At 41.3% G+C, this 24,771-nt stretch overlaps 1 protein-coding gene across 2 annotated transcripts in view; it reads right to left on the reverse strand.

Moving 5' to 3' along the window:
- Positions 1-11,617: 11,617 nt before the first annotated feature.
- SLC44A1 (solute carrier family 44 member 1) overlaps positions 11,618-24,771 on the reverse strand; it is a gene marked incomplete at its 3' end in the record, with an annotated part of 70,216 nt that continues 57,062 nt past the window's right edge. The window contains exons 13-16 of one of the 2 annotated variants that reach the window (XM_084225249.1): positions 24,072-24,209; positions 22,133-22,369; positions 20,465-20,545; positions 11,618-18,259 (exon numbers count right to left, since the gene is read on the reverse strand). In XM_084225249.1, the coding sequence (XP_084081375.1) occupies positions 18,236-18,259; positions 20,465-20,545; positions 22,133-22,369; positions 24,072-24,209 (480 nt within the window). Of the gene's footprint in view, positions 18,260-20,254; positions 20,546-22,132; positions 22,370-24,071; positions 24,210-24,771 lie in introns of those variants that run through there. The other variant, XM_084225248.1, reaches the window with a different exon arrangement.

The following is a 24,771-nucleotide window of genomic DNA, read 5'->3' on the forward strand; positions in this document are numbered from 1 at the left end:
AGTATTATAATGGATATAGTTAAGCTACAGGACACACAGACCTTGAGCGTATGCCAAGTCGTCAATGCATACAACAAACACACTACATCCTCAAATCTCGTCACGTTCGGTTCCCGGATGTCCCGAACTAGGCGATGCTAGCCGCTCCCAGTTCCACTGATTAGGTCTCCTTCCTTGCTAATTAGCCTTGAAAGTGTAGAAAGATCTTACACCAAAGCACATCCTGACTCAAGGCAGCCTTGATACATTCCACGTTCTGCGACAGGAGGGCAGGTCCGCCCCCGCCCCGGAGCGGCGCGGGGATGCAGGCTCCTGCGGCCGGCACAAGCCGTCCCTGGCCCGGGACGCGCGCTGGGAACCGCAGTGGAGCCGGCAGCCGGAGCGGGGCCGGGTAGCTGCTCTTGGGCTGCTGGTTCGAGTTCGGGGTGTGCCGCAGCGGGGAGCCTGTGCCCACACCGTGGGTGCCACGTGGGATCGCAGCAGCAGCAGTCACATGTGAGGCTCGGCTGTCCTGCGGTGGGTTCTTTGAGGTCCTTTCCAACCCCAGGCATTCTGTCTTTAAGTGTTGTGTATACGTGTTTACTTTGCTTAATCACAGAGTTCACTAATCCAAGTTCTAAAAAGAAAGTACGAAAACGTAAAAAAATAAAAATTCCAACACCGCAGTGTTGAAAGGAAACTGTAATTTCATAATGATGGCATTTGACACAGACACAGAACAGAACAGCCACTGGGCTGGAGTGCAGCTCTATGGTGTTACAGCAGCTTTGAGCACAGAGCTGGTATTAAAATGCATCACCACGCTTGTGCCACCTTTGGGATGCTGTCCTGCTGTGAATTTTGTTCCCCTGATACTGTTTCTATTGGGTAAGTTTCAAAAGCACCCACCTGATTAGAATTTGGCCTTTAATTTCACTTAACTGCTGTGAATTTAATTCTCTGCCTCACCCATGCAACTGCTGCTCCTTCCCCATCTCTGACCGAGGGAATTCTTCAGTGCCCAGGATATATCAATATAAGCCCCTGTACACCGCTTAAGTAAAACAGACTCAAGGGAGTTCATGAGAGCTGCTGGAAAGAAATAGAAGATCCATTAGATGGGAACATATTACATTGCTCAGGAGTCATCCGCCTGTGAAGATGAAGGCTGAGTTCTTCAAACCACATAATTTTGTCATTTTCTGAAGGTGCTCCTTTCATGCCAGTGTCTACTGGAATAACCTTTGACCATGTCAAAAAGCAGTGAATAAGTACATTTTCTCAGCCACTGCCTATGAAAGCTTGGCCCAGAGCCACACAGTCCAAAAGTCACTTCATATTTTAAAACCAGATTTTGAGAAGCCCTGCAGTCAGCCAGGACCAGAAAGAAGACAGACAGAGTGAGGAGATAAACTGAGAGGCAGCAGGAAGAGAAAGCAGAAAAGGGGAGGTTTTTCATATGGCATAAAAGCAAACACACCTGTGAAAGGCTCTACTGCTGCCTATATTTTTTTAGTGGGCAGTCAGGGGCAGGAGTTAAGTGGGGGGGAGGAAATATGAGCTCTCACCTCCAGGGAGAGATGTGCTGGCATACTCCAGTGGAAAGACCAGTTACAGTGTGGAAGAGAAGGAGCATAATTAATGAGGTTTCCAGGGCTGTATGCACTTTACTGGGCTGTACAGTCAGTTGCAGTCCTCCAGCAGTTAAAGTTTAAGGAATATTGTTGATCCAGCTTGCTTCTTGTGCCTGCCCTTTCATTATAAAAGGTTCCCAAATCAAATTGCAGGCAAAATCTTTTGTCCCCATGGCACACTGCTGGTGCCAGAGGCACTGCTGCTGATGTGCCTCTGCCTTCATGTAGCAAGTAAGTGCTGGTGGATAGCAAGATGCAGAATGGCGGACAAAAGGCTCCCTAAAGCTGCTTCTTAGAAAGAATTGGCTGCTTAATGGACTCAACACCTTCTAATCTTACTTTTGCACTGCAGACTGGATTGCCCTCCTTACCTACGACGGGCATACACCCGGCATGCACTATTGTCTGCCACAAAAACCTCATAGTCACCAGAAGGTGTGGTTTTGTGAAACCCCTGCCTTTTGGCAGGGAAGTGGTCCGGACTCTGGGCAGGTAGCGGCAAATGCCCAGCTGATGGCACCGTGTCTTCATCAGTCTGCCTGTCGGGGGGAGAGGGGTGGGTTACCTGCCTGTGATCATTGCCTCAAAGGATTGCTGTAGCACCAAACATAGTCCATGACCTGCCGTTTTACCCTCTAGTTAACAGTGAACAGGGGTGCTGGCATCTGAAAATTTGGCAGAGAAGGACACTATTGTGCATGCAGAAACCCTAGCTTGGGCACAGCCGAGCTGGATGCTGTGGCAGGGACAGTGTATGGAAAAATTCAAGTCACCAGATGTTTATGTCCAGAAAGTAAACAGAGGAGTCCTGTAACTTTATTCATGAACAAAGAGAGAGGCCATGGGGCATTTCCCCATGAGGTCTCTCAAATTGCTGGAGGATGCAGCCTCCTTTTTTCCCTAATTTCCTGGCTGCATCACCCTCTTCCTTTTCCCATTGGCTGAGGTACATGCAAGGTACAGACTTCCAGATTCACCTACTAGATGTCTCCCTTAATATGCAACCCTTTTTGTACATTAAATGATATTCATATTCTATTAAGTCTTCTTCTTCTCTGAGTTCAGGAATTTAGCATGACATTGGCAGAGCAGCAGTCCCTGTCAATTAGTCCATTTTCTGAAACTGATAGTTTCTCCTGTTACTTTCTTATCTAAAAGTCCCTGGCCCGGTCTACAAGTGGATACACACAGTCTGTTCGTAAAGACACATTCATCTTATTCCTTTCAACAGCAATCCTGGCTCTCCTTTTGGGAGGTGCCATTTGCTGGCCAGCTGGTCAAATGGGTGGCTTTCTGATCACTGACAAGCATTTATAATTAATAGCATTTTTTACTGAATCCTCCCATGGGCATGTCTTTTGAAGTAGTTGCAGTTTTGCTCAGGCAAGTCGAATTTTACTAAAGTAGTTGGGGACATTAGAAATACTTTGTAAAAGGTTCAAAGAGCAGAGAGAAGGCAGAGTGATGAAGGTGGCAAATTTGCAAGCATTTTTACTGGTTTTGCTGTGACCTGTGTTGTCTCAGGGCTTCTGCCATATCCCCACAAATACCCCAGACCTGGGTACCAGGAGCACTCATTGCTGCACTTCCTGTCCCCACCATGCCCTAGTGTCCCTCGGTACCTGCCATGCAGGCACCTCTCTGGCCCTGAACTCCACAGCTCTCAGCCACCTGGGGATGCTGAGGATCCATGCAGAAGAGGGCACCATGAGATGGCTGCAGGGGCACACCTGCCATTAGAAAAGCCTTCATATATGTTGGTCTTTGTGCCCAGGGTCATGGGGGTGTGCCACCTGCCTCTTGGAGGACAAGCGGGTAACAACACGTGGCACTATGCTCTGCTAACTGAAGCACTTACTGAAGGAAATTTTAATTTTAAAATGTCATGTACTGAAAGCACTAGTCACTTTAGGATGCTCTTGGTTCTCACTTGAACAGTTCAGTGAAATCCTGCAGAAACCTATGTCAGTCTCCCCATGTTACTGGAGTTAATGTGGAGTGCCTAACTCCTCATGTCTTCTCAAAGTAAACATGTCAAATATATCACAGGGTTTCAATTATAAGTGGACCCAAGACAAAACACATTCTAAAGCAAAGGTTTAGGGGTTTTAGATCTGAATCTATCTATCAATCTATTTATCTCTGAGAGCAATGTAGACAGATTGCATTTATGGGCTTGTTGCTTGTGCCAGTGAGGGACCCTGCAACTAGCAATTTCATTTAAATGCTTCTTGAAGAATCAACTAAAACACACCATGAATACGTCCTTCGGGTCCCTGTTCAACTCATTTTAGGGTGACATGGTCAAAAATACTTGATTGTATATATCTCCTCTCCACTCTTGCTTGTAGTGCAAATAAAGGGGGGGGGGGGGGGGGGGGGGGCGGGGCCATAACATTTTGTATTGGAGTCAAACCCCAGGTTTACCAAGCACTACACCTACACAGACAGAGGAACTGTAGGATGCAGATGCAAGCATGTAGCAACACATCTGTGTCTTGTTGCTAGCATTAGGGACAAAGGGAATCATAGTTTAAAATAGCAGCAGAACTACATGGCCATTGATTGATCCTGTAAAAGGCAGGACAGACATTGGAAGCTGTTGTCCACTTGTCTACCTTCACTGAAGTTACTGGGGCAAGCCAGAGCTGCAGAATGCACACAGCTTCTGTTTTCCATCCTTGATGGTGTTTAAATTGTGAGACACCCAAATTTGGTGTCTAGCTTGAAAAAAACAGAAAGAGAGAGAGGGGGAAAGATGGGTAACTTTGTCCCAGATGGCAGAACCCAGAGTCAGAGCACAACCTTGACTGTGGGACACCAGGAGAGCTGGAAGAGGAGAGAAGTATCGTGGAGGCAAGGTCTGGGTGGGGTAGAGGTGTAGATTATGCAAAGAACTCGAGGCTGGGGCAATGGCTTGGTTTTGGAAAATCACAGAGAACAGCAGAGAACTGAATGGAGGCACAGCTGGGCAATGTTTGGGTGAGTGAAGAGAAGGGGTTTAAGGTAAACAGGTAGAAGGGAAGTGGCTGAACATATGGACAGCAGAAGCCCAGGGTGAGTTTTTTGTGCGGCATGAAAATCAATTGTCTTTTCAAAGAACAGAAAAAAATAGGACTGCAGTGATTGAAGTGGGATAAAAAGGTGGTTCAGGTATGTAATCCTAAAGGAAAAAAAGAGATTTATAAAAGGTTTGAAAGCTACATTTCTGCACTTCTGTGAAAGCAATGTTGCATATATTTGTGTGACCATTTTAAGGAGCAGTGAGGGATGAAGATCTGACCCTTAAACTTCTCAGATCTTGCAGTGAATTCTGTCTGCACAGCAAAAGAAGATTCACATCAGGGAAAAAAACCAAACAAACAAAGCACAGCACTTTTTGGGCTTGATGAGCCCTAACTCTCCTTAAGCACAAGAAGCTGGGGAGCATGAAAGGGTGTTCTAATCCTGTCCTACACTTAACCGTAACTGAAACTCAGAGGCAGCAGATCACCTTTGCCCCAAACACCCATTTTCTGCTACCTCCTGGAGAGCAATAACCTCTGGTTCATCACCTTGGGTTGCAGTCTGATAAGCCAGCAGGAGGAGGCACGGACAAGAACTGGGGGAGGTCAGGTACTGTCAATGCCAGAGCTTTGTGCACCATCTCCTGACTCTGGGCTGGGCCAGTCAGGAGGTGAGCTTCTCATCTGTTCATGCTTCTAGCAGCACTCATAGGCTGGCTGTGTCTAGTACAGAAATCATGCGAGGCATGTGCACGGTGGGCTGTGGGGGGCGGACAAATGCTGACACAAGTCAGCCTGCCTTGGAAGAGGAGGGAGGAGGGGCACAAAGGGTTGACATCTGTCAGAAGGTTATCCAGTCCTTTAAGGCAGGAAGCTCACAAAGCTCACAGCAATACTGGTTCATTGTGAGCCCACCCTCAGGACAGTTTCAGAAGGCAGAGGGGCCACTGAGAGAACAGATCTCAGGAAGGGTCACTGGAAATCACACCACCCAGCTGCAACACCACATCTCATCTCAGAACAAGGCTTGCCAGAGCTGGAGATGGCCCAAGAGGTGCCTTTGAAGACTGGAGACTTCATTGCAATGGGATTATTTTCGTGGTGAAAGATTTCATGTCATGGGCTCTAAGGAGATGAACTGCCCTTTGCCTGTTTGTTAAAACCTAGACTAGATAGAAAAGAGAACAGTTTGTTCTTATAAGAAAAACTAAAGGAGAAAAAATGCTGGCTTTTCCTTTCAGAGAACTGCACTCAGTCTCCAGTTGGGACCATAAGAGAAAGCACCATTGCTGGGAAGCTTCCAAACCCAGAGAGAGCTGTGCATCCATCCATGCATGCTGTGGGAAGCAGCTGTACATTGCAGGGCACTAAAGGGCATTAAATTACATTCCCTGATGAGCTCTGAGTTGCTGGTGAGATCCAGCAGTCCAAGCTACCTTCATTTTCTAGGAGCACACTCAGTCTAGCATGGCCCATTTGGTCTCCTGATCTTCATGCACAGGGGTAAGAACAGGCCCAGTGCTTCACAGAAATAAATATGGCTCACCACACACTGAGTTGAGCTGAGTTGAGTTATATATGGAGGATGTGGCAGAGCCAGTGTGGTGCTGAACAGCCATGGTGTTTGTTCCAGCTGAGGTCTGTGAGGGAAGCTGTGGGCAGCCTAAAACCTTCACAGCTGGCATGCCCTTCTGGATCTGCTTGGGGGAAGGGAACATGGAAAATTTTCTCAACAGTATGGGTCTGAGCAGAGAAATAGCTCCTGCTGACAGCCTCCAGTGAAAATCTGGCTTCTTTGTAGTGTTGTACTGTTGCTTAATAAAAGGCACAATGAGTTGCAGTGAATATATATTTCCTGTGATGCTATTTTGGTGTCAAAATTACTCTATCAGCAGCCTATTTAAAATGGAGTTGTGATGGAGCACCAATCTTATTAGCTAATTGTGCTTGCTAGTCTGTGGCTCTGTATTTCACAACCACATTACAATGGCTGGCTGATGGGCTCTGCAGCCAGGATACTTTTAATTCCCCCTGGATTTCATTATTGTGACTGCAAAGGAAGGAACAGCATAGCAGATGAAGCTGTCGCTGTTTAGGTTTATAATAATGCCTGTGCCTTGTACTGAGCTGTGCCCTCAGGCTGAAGGAGTTGGCAGGATTCATCTGGAAGAGTGAAAACAAACATTTTGTATTTGTCTAGGTTTTGTGATACAAAAAAATTTTAGCCCTTTGACTCAGGAGCAGCTGCTCTTTCTTTTCCAAAGAGCAGACTACTTCAGTGTGAATTTTTAATAGTTTCCACCTGCACAAGCACATCATAGGCATATCTGGACTTATGTGACAAACTCAGTAACCCATGCCTGATGTGTTACTACTATCACACCAAGGTGCTCTGTGTCCTAGCCTGCAGCACCGCATCATTTCTTACCAGACCTTCTTAACGTTTTTGATACCAGAACAGGCAGCAAGGACAGTTTTTCCCCCTTGCAAAAAGTAAGACACTCAAGGTATGGTCTCTCTAAAAGCTTCTACTGCTGCAAATCCAATGACGCACAGAGAGCAAGGGCTCATTTGTTTTCATATGACTTTTCAAAACACCCACAAGTAATTGCTTAATTCTAGCCAAAGCAACAATTTTTAAAAATTTTTTTTTAAAAAATTTCCAGTAGCTGTTCATTACAGCAGTTGTAATTGGTAAAGGCAAGCACAAATACCCTGCAAAGAAACACTCCACTGCCCTCCCTCCAGTAAGCATGGCACAGATAACGCTCTTGGATCCCCTCTGAGCTTTCCAGCAGCCCACTTCTGAAAAGGGTCTCTGAGTTCTGGCACCTCATTTGCTACTAATTGCCCCTTCCACATTTGCTTTTTCCATTGCCTTTCCCCTACTCACTGCTTTTCTAGCCCGATCCCTCCAGAAAGGTTAGCTGGAAAACATCTGCAGGGTCACAGTGAGGGTGGTACAAGGTACAAACACAAGGCTGCTCCACAGCAGCCTGGACAACAAGCGAGGTTTTGCCATTGCTGGGATTTACCCCAACTGATGTCATGACTCTGGCTTGGCGAATCATCAATCCATTCCCTCCTTCCTCCCACTTCCTTCACTATGTCATGGCTGCAGCCCTTCTGGAGCCCAACCCCAGCTTCTGGCCACATATACAAATGTTTAGCTTATTTCAAACAAGAGTTTGTTTTCCCCCATGGCTCAAAACCTCAATGTGTGCTTTTTACTTGACTTGTTATGTGCTACTCTTAAAGTCCAGATGGTGATTATGGAAAGGTGGGGGGCCCTGGCCCATGAACACAATGAAGTGAACAGGAATTCAGGCTTGTGTATAGCTCTCCTACACTCTTTATTCAAGCCTTGATTCCTTATTATTTCTTTAAGAAGCTTAATAGCTTTTCAAGCTGTTCACCTTCAGGGAAATTCAGACCTGCAATGCTTATCCTGGCTTTTTTGGGGAGGAAATTACATTTTTATAAAGCTGTCAAGCTTCATCTTCATCATAAACAGCATGAACCTCACATGCTCTTCTGGCAGGCTGGTCTCCTGCTGCAATGAAATACAGACCATTCTGAGGTTTTCTTGTCCTTGTGTTGTCCCATAATGCACAGATACAACACCACAGCTTTCAAAACCTAGCCATAATGGTCCTTGCCTGGAGGCAGTAGGGCTTCTGTGCCCATAAGAAGGAAGAACTCTGCAGACCTCCTACCCAACCTTTCAGAACAGGCAACAAACCCATGCTTTGAAATCCCTTTACTTCATTCAGCAATGTTCAATATTAGGTACTAAAGTTAGGTTTGTTTGTTCGTTGTTACTAGGGACAGTGCAATTTTAAGAGATTTGAAAGATAGCCAGCATGCCTTCCAACAAGTGAAGTACCAATACCCACTGAAAGACTGGAGGGGATTTTCTAGCGGAGGATTAAGATTTCAGATATTTTAACTATCAGAAGAGCAAGAGTCTTAGGTGCTCATGTCTGTATCATTTCTCTTGCATAGGATGCATATTCCACCCAATTCATTGCCTCTTGCAGCTGCAGAGGCATTTTTAGACACCAGTTTCACACTTGCCCCTATTTCATTCATCCATCCTCTTGCAGTATCTGAGTACTGACTGATCTTTAATGTACTTGGCCTTCATTGCATCCCCATCTTTGAGGAAAGGGAGGCACAGAGACAGAAAGTGAGATGTCCTAGGTGACAGAGAAGGAGGTCTTTGGTGGATAAGCAGTGCATTGGCCCCAGGCTGGTGTCCAAATCTTTGAGCCAAACCTCTCCTACCTAAGCAAAGATGCGGGGACATGGAAGGTCCTGCAATCAGGAGAAGTGGTCAGACCACTGTGCCCCATCTGGCATTGCCAATGCCTAGCAAATATTTTTTGTCCAAGGTTTGTATTCAGGACTTAATATTTAAAACTATAATACAAGAAAGAGCTATCAGAAAAGCAATTAAAAACAGGAGACATCACTATTTCTGTGACAGTGGCAGACTTTTGTTTTTCCTAGGGCACCGGGTTCAGGTCTGTAATTTCTTCTTCAGAAGACTGCAGTGTGAAATACCTGCTCACCCACTGGTCTCCCACTTGATTATTGTCAGCTGAAGCAGTGAGATACAGCAATTCAATAGCCTCTCTCATTGGCTTTATTTGTAGCTTTGACTGCTCTGGTAAGGGTCTCAGAAAATCTACTCTGGTGCTGGATTTTCTTCCACTTTATTTTTAGCATATTTAAGGTAAACAAGAATAAGCACTAGATTAAGATGATGGCAGTAGCTGTGAGAAAACCAGCCTTTTTAGGTTTTCTGTGTGTGGGAGTGTAAGCTCCATCCATTTCACACATTCATAATTTAACAGGAATAAGAATTCTAAATAATCACTCCCTGGGCACTAGCTAATCTTCATTAAACATCTAAAACTGGGTCAGTGGCCACAGTGGAGGGAAGGAGCCATGCCAGACTCCAGCAGCACAGGCTCTGAGCTCCCTGGCTTGGAGAAGGAGCCCATTTGCTGCACACTAAATGCTGCATCCTCTACACATGGCGGAGAGCTCCTTCAGCAGCTAAGGACATGTGCTGTGTTGCCAGCAAGGAGACTACTCCTTCATCTCCAGTGGGATAGCAGAGCTTTTCATGGAGCAGGGATCTGAGAAGGGATCTGCCTGTGGTGTTCTACAATTGCCAGTGCCAGGGGCTGAGTCCCAAGGGTAAGTGGTCAGAGATACATAACCACCGCATGAAGAATGTCTTGCCACTGTGAACTGCTGTGTGGTAGAAGGAAAAATCCTGCTTCTGCAGCTCCAGTCCTGTCTCCAGGTCCCTACTAGCAGCAGGAGAGCAGAGTTTTCTTCCACAATCCACCACAGTAACCTGAAATTTTCCTTCCAGGTCCCATGTCCCATTCTGTTCTCCCTGCATATGCTTCTCTCCCTAGCCCACCTTTAGGTGGGAAGCTCACCTTTAGTTGCTGGGTTTTTTTTTTTTCTCCTGGAAGTCATGAAACTTGTTTCAAAGCATTGATTTCTGCAGACAGCACTTTAATCCCTCACTGCTAGAGAGGGTAAATAAAGCTAAAGAGCTCCTGTTCTGCAGCTCTGACACAGGCAAAATACAGTGAAAACCAGACAGGGTTTATACAACCTGTATGTTTCGTGTCTCCTGCCCCTAACACCTATACTGATGAAGGACATCTCTGGAGCCTCTTTTGCTCTGTGCAGCTAAACCCATCTAGCCATGCAGCTTCACTGTTAATAAGCCATGAAATAGACACTCTGAGCCAAGGGCACATACCTTCAGTGGAACTGCAGAACACTGACATGCAGCAGAACACTCTGGGTCCACCTCTGCCTGTGTGCAGAGGTCCTGCCTAATGGGCTGTTTGGTTCTTTTCCTCCCGAGGGACGGATGCTGTTGACTGATTAGCTACAACAGCATCAGTCTCCGTTTCAGAAGCAGCAGTAGTTTTCAGATAAAGTAAACCATCTCAGGCAAATACAGTGCTGAAGTGATTTGCAGTAAAGAACAATAGAAGCAGAAGACATGGTTCAGCTTGGCTTACTAGTGCTTTAGTATTAAAAAAAAAAAAAAGTCAGCAAGAAGCAGAAATATGCAGCACTATGGGACAGAGAGGAGAGGAGAAGAAATCTTTGTGACTGTATGTGCCTCTGTTATTGCATCTACTCACCGTCCACCTTTAGACATCCAAACTGTTGGAATAGCTGTGGAGAGTTGGGAGTGTGTACCTGTCCTTGAAGAACAAGATAATGATGCCACAAGAGGTGCTGCGCTAGGATATGCAGCTTGCATGGCTCATAATGCATAGCAAGATCTCCTTCATGCCTCCCTCCCACAGCTGTCCTGGTAAGGCAAAACATCTTATGAGCTAGTATGCTCCAGATAGCCTTATGAACCCTGAGAGTCCTGCTTCCTGGGTATGAGCAAGGACTCTTCTGCATGTGTGAACAGAGTCTCCCCTTTCACAGTGAAGAACTTTCCAACTGCTTCTGTATATGACTGACCTTCAGCACACCCTGCAGCCTATCAGACAGGCTGAGGAATGTGGTGATGGGTGTAACTGTTAGCCTAAAGGAGCAGTTTCCAAGACTCAGGAGAGAAGCTGAGCTGCAGATGTTGAGAGGATCAGTGAGAAGAAAGACTGCAAAAATATCCTGCCTTTCCTCTACCAAACCCCATTAACACACTCATCTCAGAAAACATTACTATCAGAATGCTTTTCTTAGCACCAGGACAGTATGTCCAGTGTTACTGCAGCTACTCAGCTAAAGAGCAGGCACAGAACAAAGTAAAACTTCAGCAAAAATTTGACTTGCTTCTCAGGAACATGAGATTGTATTGTATTGAGTAAGAGCAGGGCTTACACACACCACATGGAAGATATAGAAATTTCTTTCTTACTTAAAAGGAAAACTTTATTTTGATACATTAAAAAATCTATACATTTCTTAGACTAAAATACAGTTTTGCATCAGTATCCTGGCACAATGTCAGTTTACACAGAAAAATCTAAGATTAGATCAGCACTGTTAATTTCTTTTCTCTTCCTGCATTCACAGCTTGCAGTGTAAAATAATTTAAGCTCTCAATACAACAATGAACAGTGTCGCATTTACTTTTCCCATTCTCAAAGGAGGTGGCATTCCACTGGAAAAGGAGCACTTGTTAGTTGATCTTGATTCAATGTAATCACTAAGCCAGTCCAGGGGTTTGATTGCCCTGTTAGAAGTGTGAGTAAAGGAGGATGAAAAATTCATTTCCAGATGAAGCTTTGATGGACTATGACAATGCAAGTACTCTCAAGCCTTTAAAATCTGTTCAGAAGATTTTTCTTTTTCCTTAGAGTAGTTTCTGTAATCAGCAATACAATTCATTACATAGAAATAATTATTTTCTATAGGTATAGTATTCCACCTTCATTTTGCTCTGAAGAGCTTCAGAGTAAAATTAAAGTGGTACACAGGAGATGTTGCTGCGAGATGTCTGAATTGGAATGTGAATTTTCTTAACTACTGTGAAGATCCTGTGGAATATTTTTTATCTGCTCTCCATGGCTCCACCTAACTTCTGGCAGCTGCTTTCTGTCCTACATTAGAAATAAAACCACCTTTCTGTTTTCTCTTCCCTCACTCCCCTGGGAGACATTACGAGATTGTCTGTAGTGCTGTTTTTCAAACATTCTCCCGTTTCAGTCTGAGCAGCAGGGAGGAACCCAACTAATACTAACATGGAGGACACAGGGTATTTGAGAGTTAAAAAACAAGTTTATAGCAGGAACTCCAGTAAGTGTACAACTTCTGCTGGGTTTCACAACTAGTCAGCTTCCTAATTTCACCATACCTTTTTGAAATAAGCTGCCCCTATTCCCACTAACCCAGAGAGGAGAGGTAGTACACTTGAGGAATGGTTTCCACCTATGCTGCCAGCACAACACAGGAATGCTGTTAGGTATCTACTTATAAATCACATACTTAGAGAGGCCATAGCTGTCTTTAACATTACTAAAATTAGGCTAGTTCTGTTAAAGTCAGCTGGTACTTTTACTCTGAATTGTTGGAACTTTGGTTCTAAGGGGAGGTTCTGTAGAGAAGTACCAAACGCTTATAACACCAAAGTCTGCTCATCATATTCAAATATGACCTCAGCGAGACAGGGGAGTAGAATCTGATGGGCATTTGTTGGTTTTCTAATAGTTCCGTTTTAACAGATGTCTGTCAAATGAATGTCAGATAGTTTAGCCCCCAAATAGGTATCTTCAGATCAATTCATGCTACCAGTTCTCCTTAGAAATATTTTCACAATCCTGGTATCTGAGGAGCTTTGGCTTGATTGTATCAGATTGCAAGACTCATCACAGCTCCATCCCAGACCAGAAATTTTGCCTTTTATACATGACCCATATCACAGGAGATGAGGTTCATCTTTTCTCTCATCTCTTTAAATATAAAAGAAAAAAATACCTTGAAAACAGTACTTGCTACAGAACACAAGAAATATAGATTTACTAGTCTCCATAATCTTGTTACATGGCGGAAATAACAGCAGAGATTAAATAGTTGGAAGAGCATTTGAAAATGAAATATTTAGAATAAAGTTTCATCATTCCAACAAAGACGCTGAGGGCAAGAAATGCTTCAAATAAGCCTGATGGGTTTTGTGTTGGGAAACACGAGGGTTTATTTCGTTGTCTTTTTGGTTTTTTTCACAAAGATGAAATAGAACTTCTGTGTTGATAATGTGACACAAGCTGTTCAAGAAACAATGGGCTAGTGATATTTAGATTTAGTAAACAGTATCTAAACAGGCCAAGCCATGACTTAAAAACCAGGAATGCTGTAAGGTACCTACTTATAAATCTTAAGACTGTTTCTTAAAACGACTGTGCCATATTCAATATAGCATGTAATATGCACTCTGAACTAAATGCATACTAGATGGTGATGAGTATATGTCTGCAACATGCATTTTATTCTGACTCTATAACATACATTCATAGAATACATCATAACTACTCAGAGCAAACTACTAAAGTGTATGCCCTGAGGGCACATTAAGTTTATTGTTTCCAACACTGGCTGCTCAATTGCCAGAACACTGATACAGAAAGGGCTCATTTTTGCTTTATATCCCCATTATGTGCTGAAAGAGTAAGAGCTAACATCCCCTGCTCCCTCCAGGAAAGGGAGCACTGTGGAGCAGGCTAATTGCCTGCTGCAAAAAAAGCCCTTTCATAAAGAAGTGACCACCCTGAGAAGATGCTGTACAGAAATGCAGGGAGCAAGTCTTGGATTAATTATTGGGTAGGTGGGCCTGTGTATGGGGTTAGGCCGGACACAGTTAATTTTCTTTTCAGCTACCTGCAAGATGCTATGTTCTAGATCTGCAACAGTGTTACTAAGACAAAGCTTTGCCTGCTATTGAGCAGGGCTTGCACAGGGTCAAGGCCTTTTCTATTTTCCAGTCTACGACCCCCGCAGTCGTTTGGGGTTGGGCAAAAGGATGAGAGGGCACAGAGCCAGGACAGCTAACCTCTGAACAGACTGAAGAAATATTCCACACCACATAATGTAACACTCAGCAATCAGACTGGGGTGGGTGTGGTTCCCAAGCAGTTGCTGCTTGGAGATTGGCTGGGCATTGGTCAGCTGGTAAATGTTTGCCTTGGCTATTCCCCCCCCCCCCCTTATTTGCTTAGTGAACTGCACTTATACCAATGTTTTTGTCCTTTCACTGCTCTCTCCCATCCTGAGCAAGCAACACAGCAGTGTATGTGACAGCCATGGTCAAACCATCACAACATTTAACTGCATTTTCCACTATTAGGTCTCCCTTATAGAATGCACTTTCCAAACGCAAAAAGTCCTTCATTTACTATGCCAATGTAAGGCTACATTTAGAAGCCCATCCTGGTTCAGGCACTGGGAGCTCATGGAAAGCTGAAGATGCAAATCTAAGCTGGCCTATACGTCTAGCTGTGGAGCAGCAGTGAGAGTCTAGAAGTGACTGGCTGCACTTCTAACCACAGTGATGGACTACCACCAGACAAAAAAAGGAAAAAATTCTACCTCAGAACTTTAGCTTAGCACATACTCTCCTTCTCATTCAGTACAGGTAATATCCTGAATCATTGCCTCGGGAAGGTAAAAGGGAATGTGGTAAGATCAAGGGACAAAGGGGAGCTGACACTCTGCCACTTGCCACCCTTTTACTCAAAGAGCAATATGGAAATGAGGCCCAAAAGAACAACAACACAAAACATTCTCTAGGGCCAGAAGAATTAGTTAAGATGACATGGTGCTCTTCAACTTCCAAACAGAAAAAATAATGTGGGAAAAAATGTCATAATTTAAGGATTGGTATGCTTTTTCTGTTTGAAACTCAGCTGGTCAGAGGCTGTGATACAGAAACCAAATGCTGGGAAGCAGTAATTCCAATGACTGTTTCTAAATCCGAATTGTCCAGCCTAAATCTCCAATCTTTTAGCAATACTCAATTCAATGGACTTTCTGAGGAGATGATTTCTCTGTTTTAGCTGTCTCATCTGCTCCTCCTGCATTGTTATTCTCAGTGCAGCAAGCATCACTGTCTACTTAGTCTAGACTGCTTCCCACAAAGCAGACCATGCACTGGCTTTAATAACCAACAGTCAAAAGAAGTACTTAATCCCTCACAGCTGGCAGACCCCAGCACCCCTACTGCCAAAATTTGTGTATGGGATTTACATGCCAAAATGTCCTCCCACTCCACTATCCCCACTAGGAAAGGAAAGCAGCCTAAATTTGTCCTGAAAAGTTATCTTTTCAGAATTGTGTCTTCTGCTTATCTCTGTGCACAAGACAGAGCTGGAAGAGGGCAGCTTGTAGTTTGGTTACAAATGAACTTCAATGGACACTCAAAAGTTTTAAGGGGCCACTGGAAAGCCTGTGTGTGGATGGAATGCCTTTTTGGCAAGACTGAAAAGCTCTGCATGCTGGATATACACTCAAGAATGGTGCACATGTTTTTATTAAGAACTTTGTAATGATATAGCTTTCTCACTTAAACATTACAACTACCCATAGAAAAGTGTAGCCTTTTATCTTTTAAACACCATGTAAATAAACAAATTTGTTTTTAAGACAGGATAAAATGCTATAAAAATGGTGCACAGTCAAGTCATACAAAAATACAAAATTTGTTACCAATTGCAGTCCTAGTTGCAATTACAGAGTACAGTTTCCACTCAAGACATCCAGTGAGTGGAGAACACAAACTTGTGGAACCAGTCATGGCAGAAATTTTTTGTCAAAATGAGCAGAATACAAGGCTTCTTTGATTAAGCACTTCCAATAACCTCCAAAGAAGATGAAAACTAGATTCTCTGGAAGCAACTGGGTACTTGATAAGTCTTTTAGTCTTGAAAACCAGTTTCTAGGATTCATCTGAGCTAGTTTTAAAATTTGTGTTGCTAAACCCCTCTGATCTACACAAATACTGGTGTTGAGTACCACTGCTATCTTAGACACTGGTACTGCAGGAATGTCTCCCCTCCACAAAAGTAAAGCTGCTCCAGTTAGAGGTCAGACTTGCTTCTGGGCAAGTCTGACCTCTAACTTGCACAGAAAGGCCTCACCTGTGCTCCAGTTTGAATCCCTAGGCTGAAGCTCTAGTCCAGTCAGCACTTACACACCTGTGTACGTTACAATTTCCACACTTAGAGAGCCCTCTTGATGCTAGTAGTTACAGATATGGTTCATGTAAATGAGTAAGTGCTTCCAGGGCTGGATAAGTCTCTTTGCCTCCCCAACATGTTTTCTGAATGTATCTTTATTTTTGTGCCATTCAAATAGTTTGGGTTCTGTGATATGAAAAGTGTAAATTGTTTTAACTGGCTTACAGGAAAAAAAAGTAACAAATTTAAGTTATCAAATGACTTCTGGAAGGAAAAGTGAAACGTTTTAATATTGCCAAAAAGATAAGAGCACTAGTTAGCTAAATAATACTACATAATTATTTAAACCTTTAGCAGCAATTTAGAAGTCTAATAGTCTGAAAGGAAGCACAGTTAACTGCTTACTTACTAAACCTTGATTACAAGAGTTGTGCATGTCTTTACACAGACATACCTCTCTACTCCATCATAAAGCTTCTGTAGAAAGGCTCTTACTCTTTCAAAAGATTTTCTGGAATGGACTGATTGAACCATTGAGGCATCATGATTTGTAGAGAGCTTGTATTTAGTGCAATAAGTTTAAAAATTCTGCTCTGAAATATTAACTTTACAATAACAAAAATACTTTTCTTAAAAAAATGTTAACAAAAGGAATATATAGCATAGACAGATCATCAATTCTTAGCAAATACAGTTATGCATTTACCAATTCACTATGCTGAATAATTGAATATTAGCATTCATATCTGGTGAACTTCCAGACTGAAGAGATATTTATGTATATAATAATAATAAAAAAGCATGTTCTCTTATCATTATTTAATAATTTCAGATAACTATCCTGGCAGCTACACTTCCAAAGGAATGTTTCTCTGCCCTTTCTGGCTTTAGCCACCCACTACAGTATGTACAAATATGGATCAAGCAACAGGCAAGGAATGATCCTTTCTACCTCTCAGAACTCTCTCATTAGATGAAATGAAGCATACAGTACTTTTTATGTACAGCAGTATAATTCATTTCTCTTCCCATCCTCAGCATCTTTGTATCTAGTCATGAATTAATCATGAGTATGGCTAAGACTAAGCTTTAACAATCTGTTATTTCACTTGCCTGTATGGAGAATTCATACCCTTCAAAGGAACACTGCTGAAGTGTGAAGGAGGCTACTGAACTCAGGGGGAGGATAGAGGGCAATGGGTATGAGGGGTAAAAGTAGGGTAAGCAGGAAGTTAATTGCATATAAAAATTATCTGTCCCCATTTTGTAGGTTCTGTTTAATAGGAGATGCAAGGGCTCCCACACACCTTAATACCTGAGGAGTTGGTTATTGTGATATCTGATACTGGTAAACAGAACTGTGCCCTGCCAGGGCTGTAAAGTAAAATAACTGCTTACAAACACATTTCAACAGAACTAATTTTTGCTGAAATTACCTCTTGAAAAAATAAATTTGAGACTTTTCTTGATTTTAAGGTTTTCTGTACACATCACTGTCCTGAATTTAATGATAATTTTAAAGAAATTAAACAAGCAAAACTCTCAGCAGATTAGCAGTGTCATGGGAAATCTGTCTCTAAACCCAGTCATTATTTCAGATTATCTTTACAATGATAGTTCCTCCAAATTTTAAAATATCAAGCAGATAAGAATCAACATTTCCATGACCACAACAAATAACTTCAGAAATGGAACAATGATAAAGCTGCTTGTAAAAGCCACCCGTATGAAAAGAGTACATGTTTCACAAAAATAATTATTAAAAAAAGTTTTAAATCCCTGTTCCTTTTCTCTGATTTTGGCTGTTTAAATATATATATATATATATATATATATATATATGTGTGTGTGTGTGTGTGTGTGTGTGTATATATTTATATATATATGTGTATATATATGTATATATATACTGTTTTGGAATGTCAATGGGTTCCAATATGGCTGGCTAGTTTCAAGATGAACTTGCTCCAGAGGCCTAGAAAACAAAGTCATACAGCACAGTCTTAGAGAGATGCCAAAGGACAAGGAGAAATTGAGTCAAAGGGGTCACTGGAAGCCATAAAGTAAAAAGCATGAAAAGGTGGGGTTTTTTGTTGCACCCTGATACAAGAATAGAACTTCCTAAAGTGTTTTCTCATCTCTGCTATTAATATCTATTTTAAATACAAATGCACTTAGGGCATTTCACTTTAAGAAGTAATTGTCATATCTAAGAAATATCTGCATTTCAAGGAAACTGAAGCAAACCAGTAAAGACTCTGTTTGAAAAAAGACACAAAAGTAGTGTTGATCTAATTTTCAGACATGCAATTTTGGGATTACGGGCACTACCATTACACAATAGACTTATGAATGATCCTATTCTAGCTATAATTGAGGCCCTCTACTTTGGGGAAAGGCGTTAGAACTTCAACTACTGCGTCCCATTGTGATCAGGAAGTGAGATCCTAATATTTAATAATCAAATCAACTGGAGCTGAATGCCCAAAAATGGAAAACCACAAGGCCCAAACAGTTACAAACAAGACATTCACATGAGCAGCAGAACTGGGAGTAATTCAGCAGGAGACTTCCACTCTGAGCGTCAAGTGCTCAGCATCTTCTCCAGCCATCCTAAGAGGACTTTCAGTACCAGGCTAGGAGCCCATTAACAAATTTCCTCTAAGAATAAAAACCACCTTTGGTTTGCAAGTACTTGGTTTGCACTTCTACAAGGGGTGGGGGACAATAAAGTTTTTTAACATCCAAGCTTCAGGCAGTCAAGTACAAAAGTGTAAGTAGCAGACAGTGCCAGCTCTGACAACAGTGTAAATGGAAAACCACTTAAGATAAACCAATTCTTTGAAACAGAGTTTAACATAAAATTTTGAACTGAATTTTTTGTGCATATGACTAGAGAGTTTGCACATCCAATTCTCAATAATTTTCATTCATGGCACATTTGCATTTATAGCAATTAGCTCACTCTGAAAATCCCAACATTAGTGTCTGCTTGACCAGCTAGAATTACTCCCAGAAGAAAACAGTAAATGAGCATAGAATTAGTTTTTTTTTAATATGTATAAACACAGCAGCATTTAGGCATAAGCAAATCTAGAAACTGGTATGCCATAATGAAATAGCAAAATACGCAAAGCTACACATCTATCCAGTCTATAGCAGGAACCCATTACAGCTTAGTCAAAAAATGCTCATGCAATATGGCTTCACATACATTGTTGGAAAAAGAAATTTTTCTGTTAGCACACACTTATTTAGATTCCATTTGGTTAAAAAATTATTCCCATGGTACGGAAATGAATAAGACCCCAAACACTCTGAGAAAGTGATGATGGAAAAATATTCTGTTTCACAAAATCATGATGTACAATGACAAATCATACCTTGCCCAGCCTGGCTCTCTGTTATATGCCCTCTGTTCTCCACCTTCCAAACTTATCCTCCTATCTGTTATCTGTACCATGTATAATGTTCTTATTCCAGGTTAATCAGACATGCAATGCCTTCCTAACAGGCACACCAGAAGTAAAACAGGCTGCAGAAGCATAAATGATGCATTGTTCACTGCCTGTGCATCTGACAGTGTGAGATGGAAAGAGCACACAAGAGACAAGCAACATAAGTAGTTGGCAATAAAACAAACAACTGGGAAAAATGTCATTTGAGCAGGTTGAAAGGAATCACTGTATCCAATTCTTTGGCACAAGATAATTTAGTGAGGGTTTTGAATACCTGGTCTTACTTTGTAACAATGGATGCACGCAGTAAGTGTTCTTCATTTTAGGCTTTTGCAGTGAATGTAAGATGAGCAAAAATTTTTCATCTCAGGGCTGAGAAGAGCCCAAAGAATCTCAAAGCCATCTTATTTTTAGACTGTTCAGCAACTGGGGCTGTCTGCATATACCACATGGCATGCACCACTAATCCTAATGAAATGATACTACATTTGTTTCATATGAGACAGTTCCTTTCATCTTACTTTTACAGGAGATGGTCTCAGCTGTGACAAAAACTCTGCCATCCAGGTGATAGGCAAGCTCACAAACAGAAAAAGCAGAACATCTTGAGTGATACAGAGAACAAAAACTTCTCCTGAAGAAGTGCAGTCAGTAAAGACAAAGAGGGAGAAGAAGTAAAAGTGAAACTCTTGGAGGATCGCCACCTCCTCATCTGCACCTACCATTGGTTTTAGCTCTCTGCCCTCAGCTCCACCTCCCCGGCCAGCTTCTTTCATAGATTTCTTACTATTTTCCACAAACTCCTGAAAAACAGTAATCAAATGACAAGTGCTTTCATAGAGCAGACTCCAAACATTAAATCTCAAGACAGAAACTTCAAGATGTAACTACTCAAAATATCTAGCTAATTTGCATCTCCTACTTCTCTTGCTTAGACTGGACCACAAGGTATCAAAAAAGCCTGCCAAATAACCACAAATGTCTCCCTCACTTAATTCTGGAAGCCAGACAGATGTTTGCCTTGTGTGCTCTTACAACTTTCATATTTACCATACAATGCTCTACTTTATGGGGAAAGAAGGTAAAAGGCTGATTTTCAACAAACAATATAAAGTCAAAACCAAACAAAAAACCACCACAACAAGTACCCCAAACAAACCAGAATCTCATTTATTGCCTTGTATCCTGTGCCTAATGTTTGAAGTCCATTAAACAAGGTCTTAGAGATAATTACTTGTAAGATTTGGCTGATTTCCCTAACTGTCCTCAATTCAAGCTCTTACATTTTTCACAAAATCACAATCTCCTTTTCATGCAGATTAGAAAATGTGCTATAAAATTTTAAGCAATATTTTTCTCTAAAAGGCAAGAATTCTGCAGAAAATGTCAGAGGACTTTAGCTCCTGGGGTTTTGTGATACTACTGTTGACTAAAAAAACCCACAATGCTTTTACAATATATCAGTGCTTTCTTCTGAGAAAATTTGCTGCATTTTACTCTTACTCGGTTAAAAAGCAACTAATCAGCAGCTGATTTATTTATTATATACTCTAGATTCCATAGGCATTTACAAAAAATTTAGCACTAAATTATTTGCATGGTTTTACCATCAAAAAAAAAAAAAAAGAAAAAAAAGAAAAAAAAGAAAAAAAAGAAAAAAAATTCTAAGAAGTCATGAGACTCTTCCTCTAGCCTACACAAGGGTACATTTTACAGAGACATATTCTACACCTGCCACTTAAAAACACCATCAAGAAATTTCCTATGCAACAAAAAAGTGAGAGGCTTGACAAGCAGATTTTTTCCATCTTGGTTTCTAGTTATAGTGAACAGAGAATAACGTGGAATAAAAATGGACAAAATGAATAGGCCTTGCAAGAGGCCTTGACAAAGCATGTAGGTTCCAGGATAGAACATAAAGCCTGGTATTTCTATGTGTGACAGAGACAATTCTGGTTGATGCCTATATGAAAACTCCACTGTAACCATTATCTATGCATGAGGTAGAATACTCTGATATTTTTTCTCTCTCATATCCAAAAAGAAGCCCTTCTTGGGAAAGCAAAAAAATCTCAAGTTTTCTTCCCTTGTTTTGTTTCTTTTATTCTGCACTGTGTAATTTACAAGACATGATGTCCAAGAGTATGATTCTGTATGCTCCTCCAATAGCCAGCAAATAGAAGCAAATACCATGGGAAGCAAGCATCATTACTTACTTAATGCTTATCAGATGACACTGTTTCCTGATCAAGCCATGAACAAGATGGCAAGGTAAAAAAAAACAACCAAAAAACCCCCGTATTGAACTCAGCTAGTGCATTCAATCCATTGTCAAAATACCTATTTTATGGAACCAGATCCTTAGACTTTGAGAGTAAGGGAAAACTTACCATGAGAACTTTATCCATGTAGAATTCCCTGCCAGGGCTCCCATCATTGTATTTTGTATCAATGGCAAAACATAAGAAAAGGACATCAACAACCATTTCATAAATAGAAAGGAAGCAGTGAGCAACCAGGAATGCAAAGAGGCAGACAATGATGAGTGGCAGCACCCAGATGGTGTAATCTCGTTGGTAATTCAGCAACATAATGCCGGCCAAGCCTGTGCTGCAGACAATCAGGACCTGAAGAAGAAAATGGTAGACAACTCTAATGGCAGAAGCCTTTTGATATTTTTTGTTTGGTTTGTTTGTGTTAAGGCAGTATGCTTCTTGGTCTGCCAGGGTTAGAACTAGAGATAACAGATAGTAGGTAACAAGATCTTTACCTCCTGGATTCCCCATGTCCCTGAGGATAAATGACATTTAATTCATTTTCAGCAGGTTCAAGTCAATTGTTACACATTCTTCATCACAAAGAGTATTTTTCAGAGAAAATTACATTTATATTTTGCTGTCATCATCCTAGTGTTATCCAATATTCCTGTAAAAAAGAACTTTATCCTGTCTATTATATAAACCTAACAACCAGATGCCATGCATCAACTAACATGCAGTTGGTTTTTTATTTGGGATGGAGGCAGAAGTTAAGTATTAGGAGAATGGTATGTTTTTCATTTTGCTAGTGGAAACAACTTCTAAGCTTGCTTATTATCTATTTCTTCTCCATACAGAGAAAGTAGACTAGAATTCACATGAGACACTTCATGTAACAGAACTACATGATGTGTGAGCCCTTAACAGATATTCCACTGGGTAACCAGTCTGGTTTTGGCAAAACCAAAAAGACTGAATTGGTGGTGCCAATTAACTTTCTGAATATTTCTGAATGTATTATTATGAATAGCAACTAAACACAATCATAAAATAAGTCAGCTTTTACAAAAACATCACATTGAACTGGTAGAAGAGATGCTGATAGTGTAGCATTATTTTACTGATACAGATTTTATGTGCACTGTTCATTTGACCATTTCTGTCACCTGAACATTTTTCTAATAATCTGAGACATCTTTTCAGGGGGTGTTTCCTAACACTATTCAGATTCCTCAGTAAAACTTTGTTATGTAATTTCAGGTTCTCCAAAGCATTTACATCTCCCTTATGTGTTTATTCCTTCTTACATCTTACTCACTTAATTACTGGATTACTCACTTAATTACAAGATTCAGCCCACTTAACTTCTGATTTAACAGAAGTAGAGGAATGCAATAAGGAATACAGATCAGTCCAACCAGTGTCCAGGTACTGAGGCACAGGTGATTTAAGTAATTTGGTATTAATTGTTTCAGTAAATTATGGCACTTCTAAGAATAGAAATAATTCACTGGATTACATTTCCAGACAGTATATCTCCATTAGCTGGAAACCCAAAAGGCTGACTGATCGCAGAAATTATTCTGGTCTCCTTTTAATTCTCAGAGTAGAACTAATTTAGTTGCTTAAACTGGCAGTTCCTCATAGCAGGCTTCTATACCCTTCCAGTCTGATTTTGTCATAAAAGGTGATCACTAATGTGTCAAATTTTCCACATAAATCTAGAGAGTCCATACTAAACAGAATTTAACAGAAAAGCTTCCTTTCCTTACAATTCTATGTCTTAACTACAAAATCAAAAACTTAAGACTTCCTAATCACTTTTCTCTTAAAATGCAAAAAGCATAATAAATGTCAGTTATTCCTCTCTAGTCACTTTTACTAAATTTAAGGGGATCATATGTTTATGCTCCCTGTACTGGATGGTCCCTTCCTAACATGATGCAGTTAAATGCAATAAAGTGCAACCAAGAAACAGGATTTTTAAGGCGTTTTGAATTAGGGTTCAAGCCATTGCTAAAGAAAGATTGCTCCTACATAGGTCTGTAACAGCTGTATGCAGCCGACATACCTTTCCTAGAAACAGCATAAAATCCCCAACTGTGTTTATGGCAGCCACTCGCAAAGCGTTTTCCACTAGGATAACAAAGGCATCCTTTGCTGAGGTGCAGAAATTGGTGCTGTTGATAGCTGTGGCTGTATACGCATTCTGAGAAAAGAAGATTGAAGATTTATTCATAGAATGATCAGGTATTTCAGATGAAGGGTAGGAAAGGTGACAGGAAAGATACAGCTTTGAGTAAGACACATTCATCAAAATTCCCTTGAGAGTTGTTTGAATCAAGCAATATGAACCAGCTGACAGAAGATTATATGAGGTAAAGAACTACTATTCTTCTCTCTTGCTCATAATAACAAGTTTGTTCAAAAAAACTCATTAAATAGAATTTGCAATTCCTCGGCAGGAGGGGGCGAACAATAGCATAGCTACAGAAATTAAATAGTTCCAAAAAAACCAATCTGGAAATATAAAAGAATCTGAGTATCATACAAGTCAACCAAGATAATTTTTAAATACTTAACTAGATTGCATTCAAGGTTACTGAGGACAGTTTGTAGATGACAATGACAACTTGATGTTTTGTATAGTTTTTATACTGTGAGTATCTTAAATATTACACACAGAAAAGCTTAATTCTCTTTTCATAACCAAAATATTTTGAAACTCAGATGTAGTTTGACTGAGTAGACCTAAGAGGGAATATCTCCAC

Source organism: Fringilla coelebs, assembly GCF_963513975.1.
Source record: "Fringilla coelebs genome assembly, chromosome: Z".
Lineage (NCBI taxonomy): Eukaryota > Metazoa > Chordata > Aves > Passeriformes > Fringillidae > Fringilla > Fringilla coelebs.